General features: G+C 47.8%; 2 protein-coding genes across 2 annotated transcripts in view; both read right to left on the bottom strand.

Moving 5' to 3' along the window:
• Positions 1-2,662: 2,662 nt before the first annotated feature.
• tal1 (T-cell acute lymphocytic leukemia 1) lies at positions 2,663-3,687 on the bottom strand. Its single transcript, XM_056276934.1, has 2 exons — positions 3,501-3,687; positions 2,663-3,090 (listed from the first exon to the last, which is right to left on the bottom strand). The coding sequence occupies exons 1-2, from the start codon at positions 3,685-3,687 to the stop codon at positions 2,663-2,665; spliced, it is 615 nt and encodes a 204-aa protein (XP_056132909.1).
• A 12,307-nt stretch (positions 3,688-15,994) lies between these two features.
• The window catches only part of slc1a8a (solute carrier family 1 member 8a), a 38,899-nt gene continuing 37,155 nt past the window's right edge, over positions 15,995-17,738 (bottom strand). Inside the window, exon 13 of the mRNA XM_056276933.1 lies at positions 15,995-16,162. Coding sequence (XP_056132908.1) covers positions 15,995-16,162 — 168 coding nt within the window. The remainder of the gene's footprint in view (positions 16,163-17,738) is intronic.

Here is a 17,738-nt window from a genome sequence, read left to right as displayed (position 1 = left end):
ACCTCTTCAACATCCGAAGGTTCCGGGCAACCAAGCTGATGACTGCGCTCTTGCAGCTCACACACCAGAAGACCTGCAAACCATGCATGCCGCAGTTGTGAATACCTACAGCAGGCTGGGTCTATCAGTCACCACCACCAAGAGTGTGGTATTATGCCAATGGAGCTCCAGCCCCCCACCCACTATGCCTGTCTTCACTATAGAACACCAACCACTCTCAGTTGCTCCAGCTTTCAAATACTTGGGCAGCATCCTTCCTGAGGGCTGCAACACTGATCACGAAACTCATAATAGACTCAAACAAGCCTCTGTGGCCTTCAGCAAACTCCAGTGTAAGGTCTCCCAAAACAAACACCTCCACCTGCACACCAAAACTGCCGTTTACAAAGCCGTCTGCATCACAACTCTCCTATACAGCTGTGATGCCTGGGTCACATACAGCTGCCAGTTCCACGTGAGGTGTCTGCAGCGAATCATGGGGATCACGTGGCGTGACCGTGTTCCTCATGCTGAGATTCTTGCTAGAACAAACTGCAAGAGCACAGAAGCCACGGTCACTGAAGACCAACTGCACTGGCTTGGGCACGTCATCAGGATGCCTCAAGAACGCCAGCCACATCAAGTCCTGTATGGACAGCTTCATCTGGACTGACGGTCTTCAGGTGGCAGAAGAAGCGATACAAAGACCAGCTAAAAACATCGCTGAAGAAGTTTTGTATCGACCCCTTGAGACTGGAGCAAGCTGCCATCAACCGTTCCAGCTGGCATGAGATCTGCCACAGAGGTGTAGAACAGCTGGAGATGAGAGGAATGTGGAGAAACACAGAAAAGACTAAGGAGACGCACAACCATGCCTGCCCCCACTGACCCACACTTCATATGTCCAACGTGCAATAACACTTGTGGATCAAGAACTGGACTCTACAGTCATCAAAGACCACACCGTTAACGAGGAGGGACATCATCATCGGACTCGATGGACTACCAGCAAGTAGGCAAGTGTGTGTGTGTGTGTGTGTGTGTGTGTGTGTGTGTGTGTGATGGAAGGGAGGCAGGATGGTACCTTGACCGGAATGGGAACAAGAGATGAACGAGTTTCCCACACACACACATATGTCTCCATTTCACACAGCCCTGTGGCGTGGTGGGAGCTGCTCCTCTCTGATTGGCTGAGATGGTTATCAGCCATCAGTCCCATCATTGGCTTATTAGACTGACCAACTACTCCCCTGTGACCCCATGAACACTCCCCGCCTCCACTGATAGGATCTCTGTGTGTGTGTGTGTGTGTGTGTGTGTGTGTGTGTGTGTGTGTGTGTGTGTGTGTGTGTGTGATACTGGATTATCTATCGTTCCCATCCTCTCAGCCATGACAGACACACACCTGAAGTTCTACCTTCCATCCATCCATCCATCTATTTATTATCCATATCCTACTCTCAGGGTCGCAGGGATGCTGGAGCCTATCCCAGCAGTCATTGGGCGGCAGGGGAGGAGACACCCTGGAGAGGCCGCCAGACCATCACAGGGCCCACACACACACACACACACACACACACACACACACAAACACACAAACACACACACACACACACAGCTTAGTACGACCAGGTCACCTGACCTACATGACTTTGGGTCACCTGACCTACAGGTCTTTGGACTGTGGGAGGAAACCCAAGCAGACACGGGGAGAACATGCAAACTCCGCAGAGGACGACCCGGGACGACCCCCAAGGCTGGACTACCCCGGGACTCGAACCCAGGACCTTCTTGCTGTGAGGTGACCGCGCTAACCACTGCGCCACATGCCGCCCTCATTAATATTAATGTAATATTTAATGTTAATTACCGCTTTAATATGAATGGTATCTTATGATAAGATGTGTGAGACAGACAGCCTAGCAGATAGGAACTCATCTTTATTTCCAGTTATCAAGCCACCGGTTTTACAACATTGAAACATACATTTCTGCATCACATTTATTCATACCTGTCGTCACTACCACCATCACGGCGAGAATCACCATTTAAACAATCAAAAGGTACCACGTGTGTTTACTGAGTCTGCTGCAGAAGCAGAAGACATTCACATCCAAAGTCCTGCGGTAAACCCTCAACCCTGACCTTTCACCTCTGATCCCGCCCAGTGACACATGATGTCTTCCTGTGTGCACGAGAAGAAGTTGCCGTGTCCATCTTTACACGTGTGTGTGTGTGCACTCAAATACAAACCTGTCAGAGGGTTCAATCATGTCACCAACAGACAGGCCTCCTCCTCCTGCTCCTCCTCCTCCTCCCTCTAGGAGCATCAGTTCTAATGAGTCCGGACAAGAAGTTTTATTTCCCGCGAGTCCCTTCAGGTGCTCCTCTATCAGCTGCTTATAAGTCAAGTCCATTTTATTTGTATAGTCCAGTATCACAAATTACAAAGTAGCCTCAAGGGGCTTTACAGCAACACAGCATCCTGTCCTGAGACCCTCACATCGGTTAAGGAACAACTCCCTAAAAATCCTTTAACAGGGAGAAAAAACAGGAAGACACCTCAGGGAGAGCACCAGAGGTTATAACAGGTTATAAAGCTGCAGCGCTCTGCTCTCAAACAACAAGTAAGACATAACTCTGGAGGGATGCAGCTCCTTCTCCTCTTCCTCCTCTTCCTCGCTCAGTCCCCTGGACTCAGCTGTAGCCAGCACGCTAGATCAGCTGTTTGTGTGTAGAGGTACGTGGTGGTCAGGTCGGGCTCCGCGGAGAAGTCCTGGAGACCAGGACTCGGCTCTCCGTCCGGCAGACCCCCACAGCTGGAGTCAGGTGACAGATCCCGCGGCAGTGCCTCCTGGCTCTCCTCTCCACCCTGGGGAGCCGTGGAGCGCGTCGCCCCGCCTGGCCAGAAGTCCTGGTCGCCGAGCAGCCCGGACAGGAAGTTGATGTACCTCATGGCCAACCGCAGGACCTCGTTCTTGCTGAGCTTCCTGTCGGGGGGATGGGTGGGAAGGAGCCTGCGAAGTTCTGTGAAGGCGCCATTGACGTTCTGCTGACGCCAGCGCTCGCGGCTGTTGGTGAAGATTCGTCGAACGACCCTCGGCCGGCAGCCTGCGGGGGGGGGGGGGGGTAGGAGGGGGGGCGGGGTTAGTCATGATCGCCATATCATTAATTTTCTGCAGTGGTTCCAGTAACACGTGTTGTTAACGTGTACTGAAGTAGCATGTCACGTGACATGGCTAAGCTATGTTCGACTAAAAGAAAAGGTTAAGAGATGCAGTTGCTACAACAATACTGTAACGAGCATGGATAAGAAGACCCGTTAGCCCCTAGCTAACGGGTCTGACCCTTTAGCCGAGCGGTTAGTGACGTGGCCTTGTGGTGCAGTACTACACCCCGTATCGAATCCCGCACCGGGCAAGAAAAGAACCGCTTACACAAACAATAGCGGTCGCGGGATTACGTTGAAACGTCACGAACAGAAGTACAGCCAGCCCCCCCCCCCCACGCACAGAACACACGCGCATAGCGGTGCACTGCGGGAAGCCGAGGGGTTTGCAGGCGAAGCCGCGTCGGAACCGCGTCCAGGCCCGTGTTCTGATAAGCCGGCGTCATCCTATGTCCCCCAGTATTGAGACGGGCCCAGGGTGAGGAGAGCCCCTCATCAGACCAACAGCGGAAGCTCTCGTTCAGCTGCCCGGCGTCCATTATTACTTCCGGTATTGTTACCGTGGATACTGGTCTGACTGTCCGCGTCGTCAAGTCTAAACGCACGCCAGCCACACAGCCCCGCTGCGGCTGGCGGGCTTCAGAGTGCGGGGCAGCTCCCAGGGTCCCGCAGGAACACAGCGCCCCTGCTGGGCAGCCTGGGCGGAACCAGCTGTTGCGCTCCGGCGGCTTTCTTTGGAGACGTCGTGCCAGAAGAAGTCATTCCGACATGTTGTTTGCTTCAGTTCTGCTTCAGTCTGTTTCCAGTCACACGTGGAGGAGACTCACACGTGTGACTCCTGTTTCTCACCACGGTAAATAGAAACCTAGTGAATGCGCCTTTCCGCTGAGCTCCTAACAGTTATATTACGGTAGAGTTCATTAATGGCAGCTGTGAAGCAGTATTAATTATCCACGCGACTGCTGCCCGTGGGCTTCACGTGAGATTCTGCTGTTAATTTCTACGATATTCTACTTTTATGTGGCGCAGTCCAGAAGTTCCAGAGGTCCCAGAGCAACGGCGGTGTTGTCCAGCAGGGGGCAGCAGACCTCCGGTGTGCGGTAGAAACAGGCAGAGACGTGCTGCTGTTTCAGCCTGCAGGGGATCCGGACTCGCCTGGACCTGAACCTCCACATCCAACATGACAACTCGCAGATCACATCAAACCCAACACAAGTACTGTGGAACCCCTGCGGCCCGGGGGGAGGAGGAGTCAGCAGATCACATCAAACCCAACACAAGTACTGTAGTACCCCTGCGGCCCGTGGGAGGAGGAGGAGGAGGAGCAATACCTGTTCACCTGGTGAAGGTGTACAGGTATTACTCCTCAGTCACCAGTCATTCCACTACAAACATCCATCCGTGCTTATTATTATTATTGTTATTATTATTACCACTACTACTGTCATCATCATCATCATCATCATCATCATTTTACTTACTAGTCAGCATCTTTAGTCACGTGGTCTTGCCTGTCGCCGGCCTGGCGCTGGTCGCGGTCCGGTGGGAGACTCGATGATCTGCGGGGCTTGGAGGTCCAGGCCGACTGTGCTCCGTCCGCCAGCGCCTCCTCGATGTTTATATCCGCCGCCCCTCCTCCTCCTCCCCCCCCGCGCCCCGTCCTCACGCGCCGTTTGATTGGCATGTCCATTAACCCAGATGAGGGTCCCGGCGCGGCCGCGTCGTGTCTTCCTGCGCGTCCCGGGCCTCCTCCTCCTCCTCCTCCTCCCCGGCGGCGGGAGTCGTGTCCCGGGCTCCTTTTCCATTTCCTCTCCGGCCGCTGATTGACAGCTGGGAGACATGCCGCCTGTCTGTTCACACGTCCATCACGTGTTGTACATGTGAAGCGGTATAAGAGGATGATGATGTTCTGATGCTCGTCATATATATATACCTATATATACCTATATATACCTATATATATATATGTGTGTATGTATATGTGTATGTATATGTATATATGACGATGATGATGTTCTAATGCTCATCATATATATATATATGATGAGCATTACAACGTCATCATCCTCTTATATATATATGTGTGTGTGTGTGTATATATATGAGGATGATGATGTTCTAACGCTCATCGTGTGTATATATATAGTATATATACACGATGAGCATTAAAACATCATCATCCTCATATATATATATATGTATGTATATATATATATGTGTGTGTGTATATATATATATACACACACACATATACACACATATACACACATATACACACACACACACACACACACATATATATATATATGTATATATATACACTACCGTTCAAAAGTTTGGGATCACCCAAACAATTTTGTGTTTTCCATGAAAAGTCACACTTATTCACCACCATATGTTGTGAAATGAATAGAAAATAGATTCAAGACATTGACAAGGTTAGAAATAATGATTTGTATTTGAAATAAGATTTTTTTTACATCAAACTTTGCTTTCGTCAAAGAATCCTCCATTTGCAGCAATTACAGCATTGCAGACCTTTGGCATTCTAGCTGTTAATTTGTTGAGGTAATCTGGAGAAATTGCACCCCACGCTTCCAGAAGCAGCTCCCACAAGTTGGATTGGTTGGATGGGCACTTCTTTGAGCAGATTGAGTTTCTGGAGCATCACATTTGTGGGGTCAATTAAACGCTCAAAATGGCCAGAAAAAGAGAACTTTCATCTGAAACTCGACAGTCTATTCTTGTTCTTAGAAATGAAGGCTATTCCATGCGAGAAATTGCTAAGAAATTGAAGATTTCCTACACCGGTGTGTACTACTCCCTTCAGAGGACAGCACAAACAGGCTCTAACCAGAGTAGAAAAAGAAGTGGGAGGCCGCGTTGCACAACTGAGCAAGAAGATAAGTACATTAGAGTCTCTAGTTTGAGAAACAGACGCCTCACAGGTCCCCAACTGGCATCTTCATTAAATAGTACCTGTTAGAGCCTGTTTGTGCTGTCCTCTGAAGGGAGTAGTACACACCGGTGTAGGAAATCTTCAATTTCTTAGCAATTTCTCGCATGGAATAGCCTTCATTTCTAAGAACAAGAATAGACTGTCGAGTTTCAGATGAAAGTTCTCTTTTTCTGGCCATTTTGAGCGTTTAATTGACCCCACAAATGTGATGCTCCAGAAACTCAATCTGCTCAAAGAAGTGCCCATCCAACCAATCCAACTTGTGGGAGCTGCTTCTGGAAGCGTGGGGTGCAATTTCTCCAGATTACCTCAACAAATTAACAGCTAGAATGCCAAAGGTCTGCAATGCTGTAATTGCTGCAAATGGAGGATTCTTTGACGAAAGCAAAGTTTGATGTAAAAAAAATCTTATTTCAAATACAAATCATTATTTCTAACCTTGTCAATGTCTTGACTCTATTTTCTATTCATTTCACAACATATGGTGGTGAATAAGTGTGACTTTTCATGGAAAACACAAAATTGTTTGGGTGATCCCAAACTTTTGAACGGTAGTGTATATATATACCGTTTATTTATATCGCACCTTTCTGGACAGCGTTACAAGGTGCCTTACACAGCAGGATGAATAATGCACGTAGTCAAGATAAAACAACCAAACACAAATACAATACTCCTCCCAGGTCTCCATGGTGACGGCGGTCACGTGGCTCGGGTCCTGGGCTGCTCCGGTGGCGTCCGGACACTGCTTGGCATCCTTCTCATCATACTCTTCAAATAGTTTATATGTCATTTGTAGTTGTGTTCTCCTCTTTCAGTGTTGTGTTGTGTCAACTGTGTAAACACAACATCATGCGGCGTTGTGCGTCTCGGGAGAGAGATCCTCCTCCTGCTGCTCTCCCTGAGGTCTCTCCCTCCTGTTCTCCTCCCTGAGCCTTCCTCCTGTTCTCCTCCCTGAGGTCTCTTCCTCCTGCTGCTCTCCCTGAGGTCTCTCCCTCCTGTTCTCCTCCCTGAGCCTTCCTCCTGTTCTCCTCCTTGCGCCTTCCTCCTGTTCTCCTCCTTGCGCCTTCCTCCTGTTCTCCTCCCTGAGCCTTCCTCCTGTTCTCCTCCCTGAGCCTTCCTCCTGTTCTCCTCCTTGCGCCTTCCTCCTGCTGCTCTCCCTGAGGTCTCTTCCTCTGCTGCTCTCCCTGAGCCTTCCTCCTGTTCTCCTCCATGCGCCTTCCTCCTGTTCTCCTCCTTGCGCCTTCCTCCTGTTCTCCTCCTTGCGCCTTCCTCCTGCTGCTCTCCCTGAGGTCTCTTCCTCCTGCTGCTCTCCCTGAGGTCTCTTCCTCTGTTGCTCTCCCTGAGGTCTCCTCCTCCTGTTCTCCTCCCTGAGCCTTCCTCCTGCTGCTCTCCCTGAGGTCTCTTCCTCCTGCTGCTCTCCCTGAGGTCTCTTCCTCCTGCTGCTCTCCTCTCTGAGGTCTGTTCCTCCTGCTGCTCTCCTCCCTGAGGTCTCTTCCTGTCCTCCTCGCTGTTAAAGGGTTGTAGGGAGGTGTTCCTTATGCGGTGCGAGGGTCTCAGGACAGGGTGCTGTGTGGCTGTTAGGCCCCTGAGGTCTCCTCCTCCTGCTGCTCTCCTCCCTGAGGTCTCTTCCTCCTCCTGTCCTCCTCGCTGTTAAAGGGTTGTAGGGAGGTGTTCCTTATGCGGTGCGAGGGTCTCAGGACAGGGTGCTGTGTGGCTGTTAGGCCCCTGAGGTCTCCTCCTCCTGCTGCTCTCCTCCCTGAGGTCTCTTCCTCCTCCTGTCCTCCTCGCTGTTAAAGGGTTGTAGGGAGGTGTTCCTTATGCGGTGTGAGGGTCTCAGGACAGGGTGCTGTGTGGCTGTTAGGCCCCTGAGGCCCGTGTGTAAATGGGGTGATGTTGGGCTGTACAGATGACGCGGGCTTGACTACAACACCGGATATGATGTCAGATCCGCCGCACAGAACACGGTCAGGATAACGTCACGAGAGCATCATTAAAACGACGACAATTAGAGCCGATAAAACAAGGAGTATGATGAAAACAATTAAAATGAGGTGATGAAAGAAAAATATGAAACTATAAAGAATCGAAAATGTAAAAGTATAAGATTTAAACAATATAAAAATGTAAAAAAAAACGGGGCAACATCTTTCCACGACGTGGTACCGGCTCAACAACATGGTACCGGCTCAACAACATGGTACCGGCTCAACAACATGGTACCGGCTCATCCACTCGCACTTTTTTCGTTTCCCATTACTGGACAGGACCGGCATTTTGGTAACCGTTACCATTTTTCCGGTACCACCTTTGTCGAGGTTCCAAAAGAACTGGAGCGGGAACCAAAATCAATGCAGACCTCTGACTGGTCAGAGAAACGCGTCACTGCCTCATACGTCATCAATGCGCGCATGGGAGATCGCCCGGCGTTCTCAAAGAGCCGAAAGTCCAGCAACACTGAGGCGGTACTGTCACGGTAATGGAAAACGACACAGACGCGAGGTGCTGATGGTCCCCCTTTTTGATGGATCCTGCGAGGGAGGGAAGCAAAAAAAGAGGTATCGCAGCACCTGCATGACATGACATGACATGACATGACATGACATGACATGACATGACATGACATTCCAGTCATTTAGCCGACACTTTTATCCAAAGCGACTTACAATAAGTGCATCATTTAACGTAGGAGATCAGGGGAACTACTGGTCATCAGAGGTCCTAAGTGCATCTAAACAAGCATCTAAGAGCAAAACCAGTGCTAAAGTAAAAGAGCAAGAAAGAGATTTGTGTGTTTTAAATGAGTGAATACAGTAAGTGGTAAGAACAAGTAACAGGGTACCAGTAGTTCTTAAAGAGTGGAGTTTTCTACCTGAGCTGAAAGATGGGCAGCGACTCCGCTGTCCTGACATCAGTGGGGAGTTCAGTCCACCACTGTGGGACCAGGACAAAACAGAGCCGGGACCGGGTCGATCAGCACCAGGGGCCTCTGAGCGACGGGGCAACCAGGCGTCCCGAGGCAGCAGAGCCAAGTGGTGGGGCGGGGGTGTAGGGCTTGACCATGGCCTGGAGAGAGGAAGGAGCTGTTCCTTTCACTGCCCTGTAGACCAGCACCAGAGTCTTAAACTGGATGGGAGCAGCTCCTGGGAGCCAGTGTAGGGACATGAGAAGGGGAGGTGTGTGGGAGAACTTAGGGTGGTTGAACACCAGACCAGCTGCAGCTTTCTGAACAAGCTCCAGAGGTCTGATGGCCGACGCCGGGGCACCAGCAAGGAGGGAGTTGCCGTAGTCCAGCCGGGAGATGACCAGAGCCTGGATGAGCACCTGTGCTGTCTCGTCGGTGAGGAATGGGCGAATCCTCCTGGTGTTATACAGGAGAAATCTGCAGGAGCCAGCAACCGATGCAACGTTTGCAGCAAACGACAGTTGGCCGACCAGGATCACACCCAGATTCCTCACGTCCGAGTTGGCGTCACCACGGTGTTGTCATGGTGATGGCCAGGTCTCGATGCGGGCAACCTTTCCCCGGGAGGAACATCAGCTCTGTCTTGTCCAGATTGAGCTTTAGGTGGTGTGTCGCCATCCACTCCGAGATGTCAGTCAAGCACACAGAAATGTGTGTCTCTTCGTGTGTTAGAGGGAGAAAAGGTGATGTTTCACACAATGTGAAACATCACCACTGAATATTTTGAGCGGCGTTGTGAGCTGCTGTGAACCAGCAACAAATTTCATTGGTTGAGAGGAGGAAAGGGGCGGAGCTTTTTTCAATTCTAGGGGTGTTTTCACACCGGCAGCATGGTGGCTCAGTGGTTAGTGTGGTCGCCTCACAGCAAGAAGGTCCTGGGTTCGATCCCTGGGGTAGTCCAGCCTTGGGGGTCGTCCCGGGTCGTCCTCTGTGTGGAGTTTGCATGTTCTCCTCATGTCTGCATAGGTTTCCTCCAGGTGCTCCTTTTTCCATAGCACTCACCCCCATTGCCATGAAGTGCTTTGAAAGACTGGTTCTGGCACACATCAGAAACATTATCCCCCCCACATTCGACCCACATCAGTTTGCCTACCGTCCCAAAAGGTCTACTGAGGATGCCATTGCCACTGCCCTGCATGTTGCTCTGACCCACCTTGAACTTAACAACACATACATCCAGATGCTGTTTATAGATTACAGCTCTACCTTCACCACTATCATCCCCGCCAAACTAACCACCAAACTCCTCTCCCTTGGCCTCAACCCCTCTCTCTGTAACTGGATCCTGGACTTCCTGACCAACAGACCGCAGTCTGTTAGGTTAGGTGACCACTTCTCCACCCTGACCCTCAGCACAGGCGCCCCTGTGGACGAAGGAGCTGATTGTGGACTTCAGGAGGTCTAGAAGCTGCAGCCACTCCCCCATACACATCAATGGGGTGGAAGTGGAGCGTGTTTCCAGCTTTAAATTCCTTGGAGTCCACATCAGCGAGGACCTTTCCTGGACATTAAACACTCAGGCCCTTGTGAAAAAGGCCCAACAACGCCTGCATTTCCTGAGGAGGCTGAGGAGCGCCCGTCTATCCCCCAAAATTCTCACCAACTTCTACCACTGCACCATAGAGAGCATCCTGACCATCTGCATCTCAGTGTGGTACGGCAACTGCACCTCAGTAGACCAGAAAGCTCTGCAGCGGGTCGTCAAGGCGGCCCAGCAGATCACCGGTACCCAGCTCCCAGCCATAAAAGACATTTATCACAAACGCTGCCTTCGAAGGGGTCTGAGCATCAGCAGAGATCCCACCCACCCCAACCATGGACTGTTCTCCCCCCTGCGCTCTGGGAGGCGCTACAGGAGCCTCAGAGCCCACACTACCAGGCTCAGAAACAGCTTCTTTCCACAAGCTGTTGCCCACCTGAACCTGGCTACCCACTGAATGTCTGTAGATGTTTTTAAATATTTTGTACTCCAGCTCTTTTACAACTTATTTTTAGCTTTGGTCTTCATGTGTGTATATCTTATACTGTGTTTGCTGTGTTTGTGTGTGTCTGTCTTGCACTGTTTGGTGAAGCCACAGCCCTCATTTCATTTTTAACATGTGCCTGCTGCACATTGTTTTTAATGACCATAAACTGAATTGAATTGAATTGAATGTGTTGGCCCTGTGTTGGAATGGCGGCTTGTCCAGAGTGTCTCCCCGCCTGCCGCCCAGTGACTGCTGGGATAGGCTGCAGCATCCCGTGACCCCAAATGGGAAAAGCGGCTTGGATAATGGATGGATGGATGCTTCGTGCCGAGTCTGAGTATGATACTCCCCTGACGCTCAGCTTTCACATTAGTAATGTTGTTTTGTACCTGAGTACACTTGTGTATCTACACACATGAGATCGGTGCATGTTGTGCGCATATGCAGATTTCGGAGGAGACGGGCGGCGTTGAGAAATGCCTTTGTAGCATAGCAGTCTACTTCTGTGTTTTGGTAGTTGTTTTCACACCTGATGCGAACCGTACCGGAGTACACATGAACAATGCTCGAAACCACCGGTGCACAGTGTTCACACTCATCAAACGAACTGGACTTTGGGGTCAAGTTTAGTCGGATCCGGGCCTGGGTCCGTGGTGTGAAAGCCTCCTATGTTCGTGAACTGGTAATTACGACATTATGCAGGAACAGGATGACAGCACAAAAGTGGTGCAGGAGGAGCAGCATATCCTAACCATTAGAAAGACATCATTCAACACAAAAGGTCAAAGGGTCGATCCCCACAGCTGCCAAAGTCCCTCTAAGCAAGACTTTTAACACCATTAGCTGATTGCCAAAAATGTATTTTTGGGGAAGGGACAAAGACAGGAGGTGGAGCTGGAGGTGGCAGAGATGAAGATGATAAGATTTTCATTGGGAGTGATGAAGAAGGACAGGATTAGGAAGGAGTATATTAGAGGGACAGCTCAGGTTGGAAGGTTTGGAGACAAAGCAAGAGAGACAAGATGGAGATGGTTTGGACATGTGTGGAGGAGAGATGCTGGGTATACTGGGAGAAGGATGCTGAATATGGAGCTGCCAGGGAAGAGGAGAAGAGGAAGACCAAAGAGGAGGTTTATGGAGGTGGTGAGGGAAGACATGCAGGTGGCTGGTGTGACAGAGGAAGATGCAGAGGACAGGAAGAGATGGAAACTGATGATCTGCTGTGGCGCCCCCTAACGGGAGCAGCTGAAAGTAGTAGTAATAGTGGAAGGGAGAAAGAATGTGGTCTACTTTTTGACTCTTTGTATATCATGCAGACAGACATGATCTTTAATTTCAAATAAAAATACATGTGAATCACACAAGTTAAAAGAGACAATATTTCATAGAAAAATATTGACACAAGTTATTTCATAGGTCAATGAAAAATAGTTGGAATGAAAAATGCAATCAAATGTTATGACGGAAAACCTGAGAATGTGTGTTGGCAGATGAAAGAAGAGGTCCTGTGGAATCAGATAGTGATCAGTCTTCTGAGAGAGGAAGTCTGTCATTAACTTAAGGCAAGTCTACATTTAGATGCCTAATATTATCATTGCAGTACTGGGGATGGGAAACGTTGAGCAAATCTAGAAATGATTATATGAAATAGCAGTACATTTTAAAGGGGCATTCCAAAAAAAAGAAAAGAAAAAAAAAGTGAAATAAACAAGCAAGAATCTATTGTCAGTCATCCCAACATTCCAGCACTGTTGTACAGTCTCTTTTGGTTTCACAAGTCTTTAAAATAATTCAGGTTAAGTCAGATATGTGCTAAAGAATTGTGCTTGGACGACACAAAGACATTGTGTGCATTCATAAATACTCTAAATACCAAAGCTCCATTCCAAATGAATGAGAGTCGGCAGGGCTGTTGTGTCAGAAACAAACATAAAACCTGGTGGAACCTGAGTTTTACTTATGGATGTAGTACCACGTGTTGGTACTTATGGATGTAGTACCACGTGTTGGTACTTATGGATGTAGTACCATGTGTTGGTACTTATTGATGTAGTACTATGTGTTGGTAAAGCTCTTCTACCAGCTGATCTGTCATATCGGCTGGTTAGACACAACACCTTCACTTCTTCTTCAAACTCAACACTACCTGCCTTCTTCCTCATCTGGCTGCTATGATGAAGATGAAAAAAACTATGCACCCTGTCATTTTTCCTGGTAAAGTCTTACCAGACAACAACCATCCACATCACACACTACTACTAGTCTGCAGGATCTGGACCCTCATGGATTTGCTATTGGTTTGAGTACACCAGTGATAGGAAGTTAATGCAAAAGACATTTGTTTGCATGTAGAGCTTCAGCTTACACGAGTTGTGCTTAATGTGACATTCTTAAGACCAGTGACAAAGCAATGGGTACCGAGCTTAATTTCCAGACATAGGCCTGACACACAGCGTGGCCTGACTGACTGCAAACCGAAGTTGAGATGGACTCAAATTCGCGCTCCAATGGCTTGGCAAAGCATCAAACAATCACAAGTCTTGGTTGTTTCATCATTGACACCCCCTTCTCCTTTCTCTTAAAAGTTCCCAATTCCATTCAAAAGCTGGAAAAACTTGTTCTGGTTGTGTAAATCACTGCAGTTGTAATAAGTGCTCTTAACTCATGATCCATGTTTGTTTATAAAATGGGCCTAAATAAAATACATTGAAATTCATAGGCCAGCAGTCCCTCCGAAGTGGGTGAAAAAGGACAGGATGAAATGGGAACATAGTTTATTATTAGCTATATTAGCTAAGTTTTTTTTTTAAATTAGCTATGTTGCATACAAAAAAAGTCCCGTGATGGCCTGGCGGCCTGTCCAGGGTGTCTCCTGTCTCCCCGCCTGCCGCCCAATGACTGCTGGGATAGGCTCCAGCATCCCCGCGACCCTGAGAGCAGGATAAGCGGCTTGGATAATGGATGGATGGCATACAAAATAGTCATTAAGTCATGGAGCACAAGCCTATGATGACATCATCCTCATCAACAAAGGCTCGAGTGCCGTGTGAAGGGGACTTGATGATGATATAGCTCACCATGCTTGTGTGTGGTGTGTGTAGAATCTGTGGGCATGGAACAAGATTTTGGTATCAGACGCCTTCTGGGTTCTGTTTCTGTTTTAGTCCCAGTAGTATTGACCCATCTTGTTTGAGGGTGGTCATTTCTACAGGAATATGCTTTGGTTGCATGTTGGTAACAGTCCACGTAGGGAGTGAAAGAGGCGGAACACAGGGGCCGAAATGTCGGCTGGACCTAAAATACCCACAGAAAGTATGGCTGTTTGTGTACTATCTTTGTGAAACAATCCAGTCGTAGACATCGTCTCTCAACTCACATCTGGAGTTGCTAATCCAACTGTAAACAATGACGGGTGCATGGAAGAGGAAGTTGTCATAGGAAACGGACGTGAGCAGCTAGCAGCTACACCAGATGCCCCGAAATATTGACCGTTGTCCCCAGAGGCCAAATGGTCGTCAGCCATCAGTCGTCAGACGATTTAGCCTCCGAGTTCTGAGACCGAATGATGTGTTGTGACCATGCTCAGACATTTCATCTGCAACTTTTTCAAACACTGAATACCATATTTGCCCTCGAGTTTAGCTTGAATAATGACACATCTCCAAGTAGACGTTAAATCAGGGACTGCTATCTTTCCGCTCAAGTCCATCTTGGTGTTCTCCATGTTTTTCTGCTCTGGTCTGATGGAGCCACTAAGCTTTACATTAACCCTGTCAACACTGAACGGTGATAATGGTGACCTGTGTCTTGGAGAAAATCCACATGAATTCTGATTTTACCATTCAGGCTGGTTGCATGGTTGCATATTGGATGTGGATCTGATCTGCTACTGCATGTGATAGTGGACCAAATCAGAATGGAAAAAGTTATGTTTATATGTTTTTTGTTTTTTTGTGTTCTTGCTGTTAAATTCAGATCTGTGTCACATTTCGGGGAAAAAATTCAGACCTGACTCAGAACTAAGGTGTCAGTCTGAACATAACCATAGTGACCTTGGGCGGCAGAAGATACGTTCAGATTCAAACTAGTACATGAACTGTCCATGATATTAGAATCGTGTTACCCCTACAGCACTTTGTTTTATGGTTAGCAAGGTTCAAGTTAAAACAACAAAAACAAAAGAATATAATGCACTTAGACACCGGCTTCAAAAGAAGCCAATCAGAACGCATGCCAGCATGCTTTCATTCAGAGGAGAGGTGGAAGGAGACAGGGCTGCCAGGTGAAGAGCGCTTGTGTTCTTTCATCCATTGACTTGAACAAGATTCCTCTTGAACCGGTGGTAGAGCTGAGCACCAGCCAGAACTGAGGGTGGAGTCATGGCAGACATAATCGAAACGTTATTTACCGGGATTGTGGCTAAAACAGGGATGTTGGCATACCCTGTAATCACAGCAAACGGCTCCCTGTGGTGTTTAACAGATTTTATGCAATGCTCACCAACAAATATTACTTAAAAGTTGAATGAAAACACAGTGACGGTTATTAAACACAACTCTGTGTATCACAAGAGGTGGCCAAGCAACAAGTTCCATTTCTGCTGGAGACTGAATGGGAATTCAGTGGCGCAAGTCTTTGACCAATCAGGTTGCTTGACTTGAACAATTCTTTAATGAGCCGACCAATCACAGTGTGGTTTCCGATGTTGATTCTAAACACAGGAAGAGCTCTGTTTCACCTGGCAACCCGCTCTGCCCGTTTATGTCTCTGAAGTAGAAAATGAACGAGCCATTGGTTGTCACTGCAAATTTGGTCACAAAAAGACCAAATTAGCAACAACTCCGCAGCAAAGGTTCTGTACAGCACTTCTTCGATGGCACGTTGAGAGGTTTGGACAGGGCTGGGCTCCCCGAAAACAAATGTCCGGAGGTTTGAGGCGAGTTTCTGTCGAGCAGTCACACTTGACAGATGTTGTAGTACACAGTCTGTGTGTTTCTGTAGTTGATGGAGTCCCCCGTCTCGTCATAGATGCAGTCCTTGTGTGTGTGTAGCTCTGTCATCGGTATGCTGACGCTGGTGGAGTTTTGGGGAGTGTGAGGGTTCTGAGTACCATAGGACGGAACCTTCTGGAGAGAGATAGACAATCATTAGACAACTCTATCTATCTATCTATCTATCTATCTATCTATCTATCTATCTATCTATCTATCTATCTATCTATCTATCTATCTATCTATCTATCTGTCTGTCTGTCTGTCTGTCTGTCTGTCTGTCTGTCTGTCTGTCTGTCTGTCTGTCTGTCTGTCTGTCTGTCTATCTATGCATTCATTCACACACTTATTCAATAATTATAAATAGTGATATTGAAATCCACACTCTACATCAAACTCGGCCCAAAATTGAAGCACCATTTTCTAACATCAATTATTACTTTAACCGTCAGGTATTTTGTATTGTCTCTCTCTACTGAAAAATGAATATATAAGTATAAAAGATGTTGTAGTACACAGTGTTCTTTACTTCATCCCACGCCCTTTTCGAACATGGACTAATTATTACTTGTGTTGTTACAGAAAGTTTGCAAAATATGTTCACTGTTATCTCCATTTGTTTTTGTATTCCTGCCTATATATTTCATTTTGTTATTTTAACATGTTCGAAATAAAATCAATCAATAACAATCAAGCGATAAAAGATAGAATTCAGTCTTTTTCTCTTTAAAAGGTAGTTGAGCCTTGGTGGTGTAGTGAATTGGAGAGCAGAAGAGGATCTGAGAGTGCGGGAGGGTGTGTGGATATGAAGGAGTTCGAAGGAGCTATGTTATTAAGAGCCTTAAAGAAGCAGGATCTTGGAAGTCAGTACGGTATTTAACAGGGAGCCAGTGGAGCTGCTGAAGAACAGGAGTGATGTGATCTATGGAGGGAGTTCTGGTGATGATACGGGCAGCTGGATTCTGGACCAATTGAAGTTTATGAAGACACTTGAGGGGAAGACCAAAGAGGACAGAATTACAGTAGTCAATACGGGATGTAACCAGGGTGTGAGTGAGTATGGCGGTGCTGTTAGGTGTAAGTGACGGGGGAAGACGATTAATATTGTGTAGGTGGAAGTATGCAGACCGAGCAACATTGTTGATGTGAGCTTCAAAAGATAATGTGCTGTCCAGGATGACAGCCAGACTCTTAACCTGAGGCGATGGAGGAACTACAGAATTGTCAACAGTCAGAGAAAAACTATCAGGTTTAGCCAAAGTAGATTTAGTGCCTACTAGCAGGACCTTGGTTTTATCACTATTAAGTTTGAGGGAGTGGTATGAAAACCAGGATTTCATTTCTAGTAAGCAGCCAGAAAGGGAAGTGGGCGGAAGAGTGGAGGTAGGCTTGGTGGATAGATAGAGCTTGGTGTCATCTGCGTAGCTGCCATCAACAGATCATTTGGGATTTTCAACAAGGCTGTCTCCGTACTGTGCATGGAGCGAAAACCAGACTAGAATTGTTCCAACAGATTGTTGTGAGTCAAGTGAGTGTGTACCTGAGATGCAGCTGTTCTTTCAAGTGTTTTAGAAAGAAATGGTATATTTGCGATTGGGCAAAAGTATTTTAATTGTTGGGGTCTGCGTCAGGTTGCTTGAGTATTGGAGTTATTGCAGCTGTTTTGAGAGATGAGGGAACAAGACCAGAGGTAAGGGAGGAATGTATG

Source organism: Lampris incognitus, chromosome 3, assembly GCF_029633865.1.
Source record: "Lampris incognitus isolate fLamInc1 chromosome 3, fLamInc1.hap2, whole genome shotgun sequence".
NCBI lineage: Eukaryota > Metazoa > Chordata > Actinopteri > Lampriformes > Lampridae > Lampris > Lampris incognitus.
Note: the sequence above shows the minus strand (reverse complement) of the source record. Positions and strands in the feature narration are given on the sequence as shown.

Coding starts and splice junctions, on each gene's coding strand:
- tal1 (XM_056276934.1), bottom strand. CDS start 3,687: ATGGACGCCGGGCAGCTGAACGAGAGCTTCCGCTGTTGGTCTGATGAG. Junction 3,091..3,500: donor CGCAGTGCACCGCTATGCGC/GTGTGTTCTGTG, acceptor CCCCCCCCGCAG/GCTGCCGGCCGAGGGTCGTT.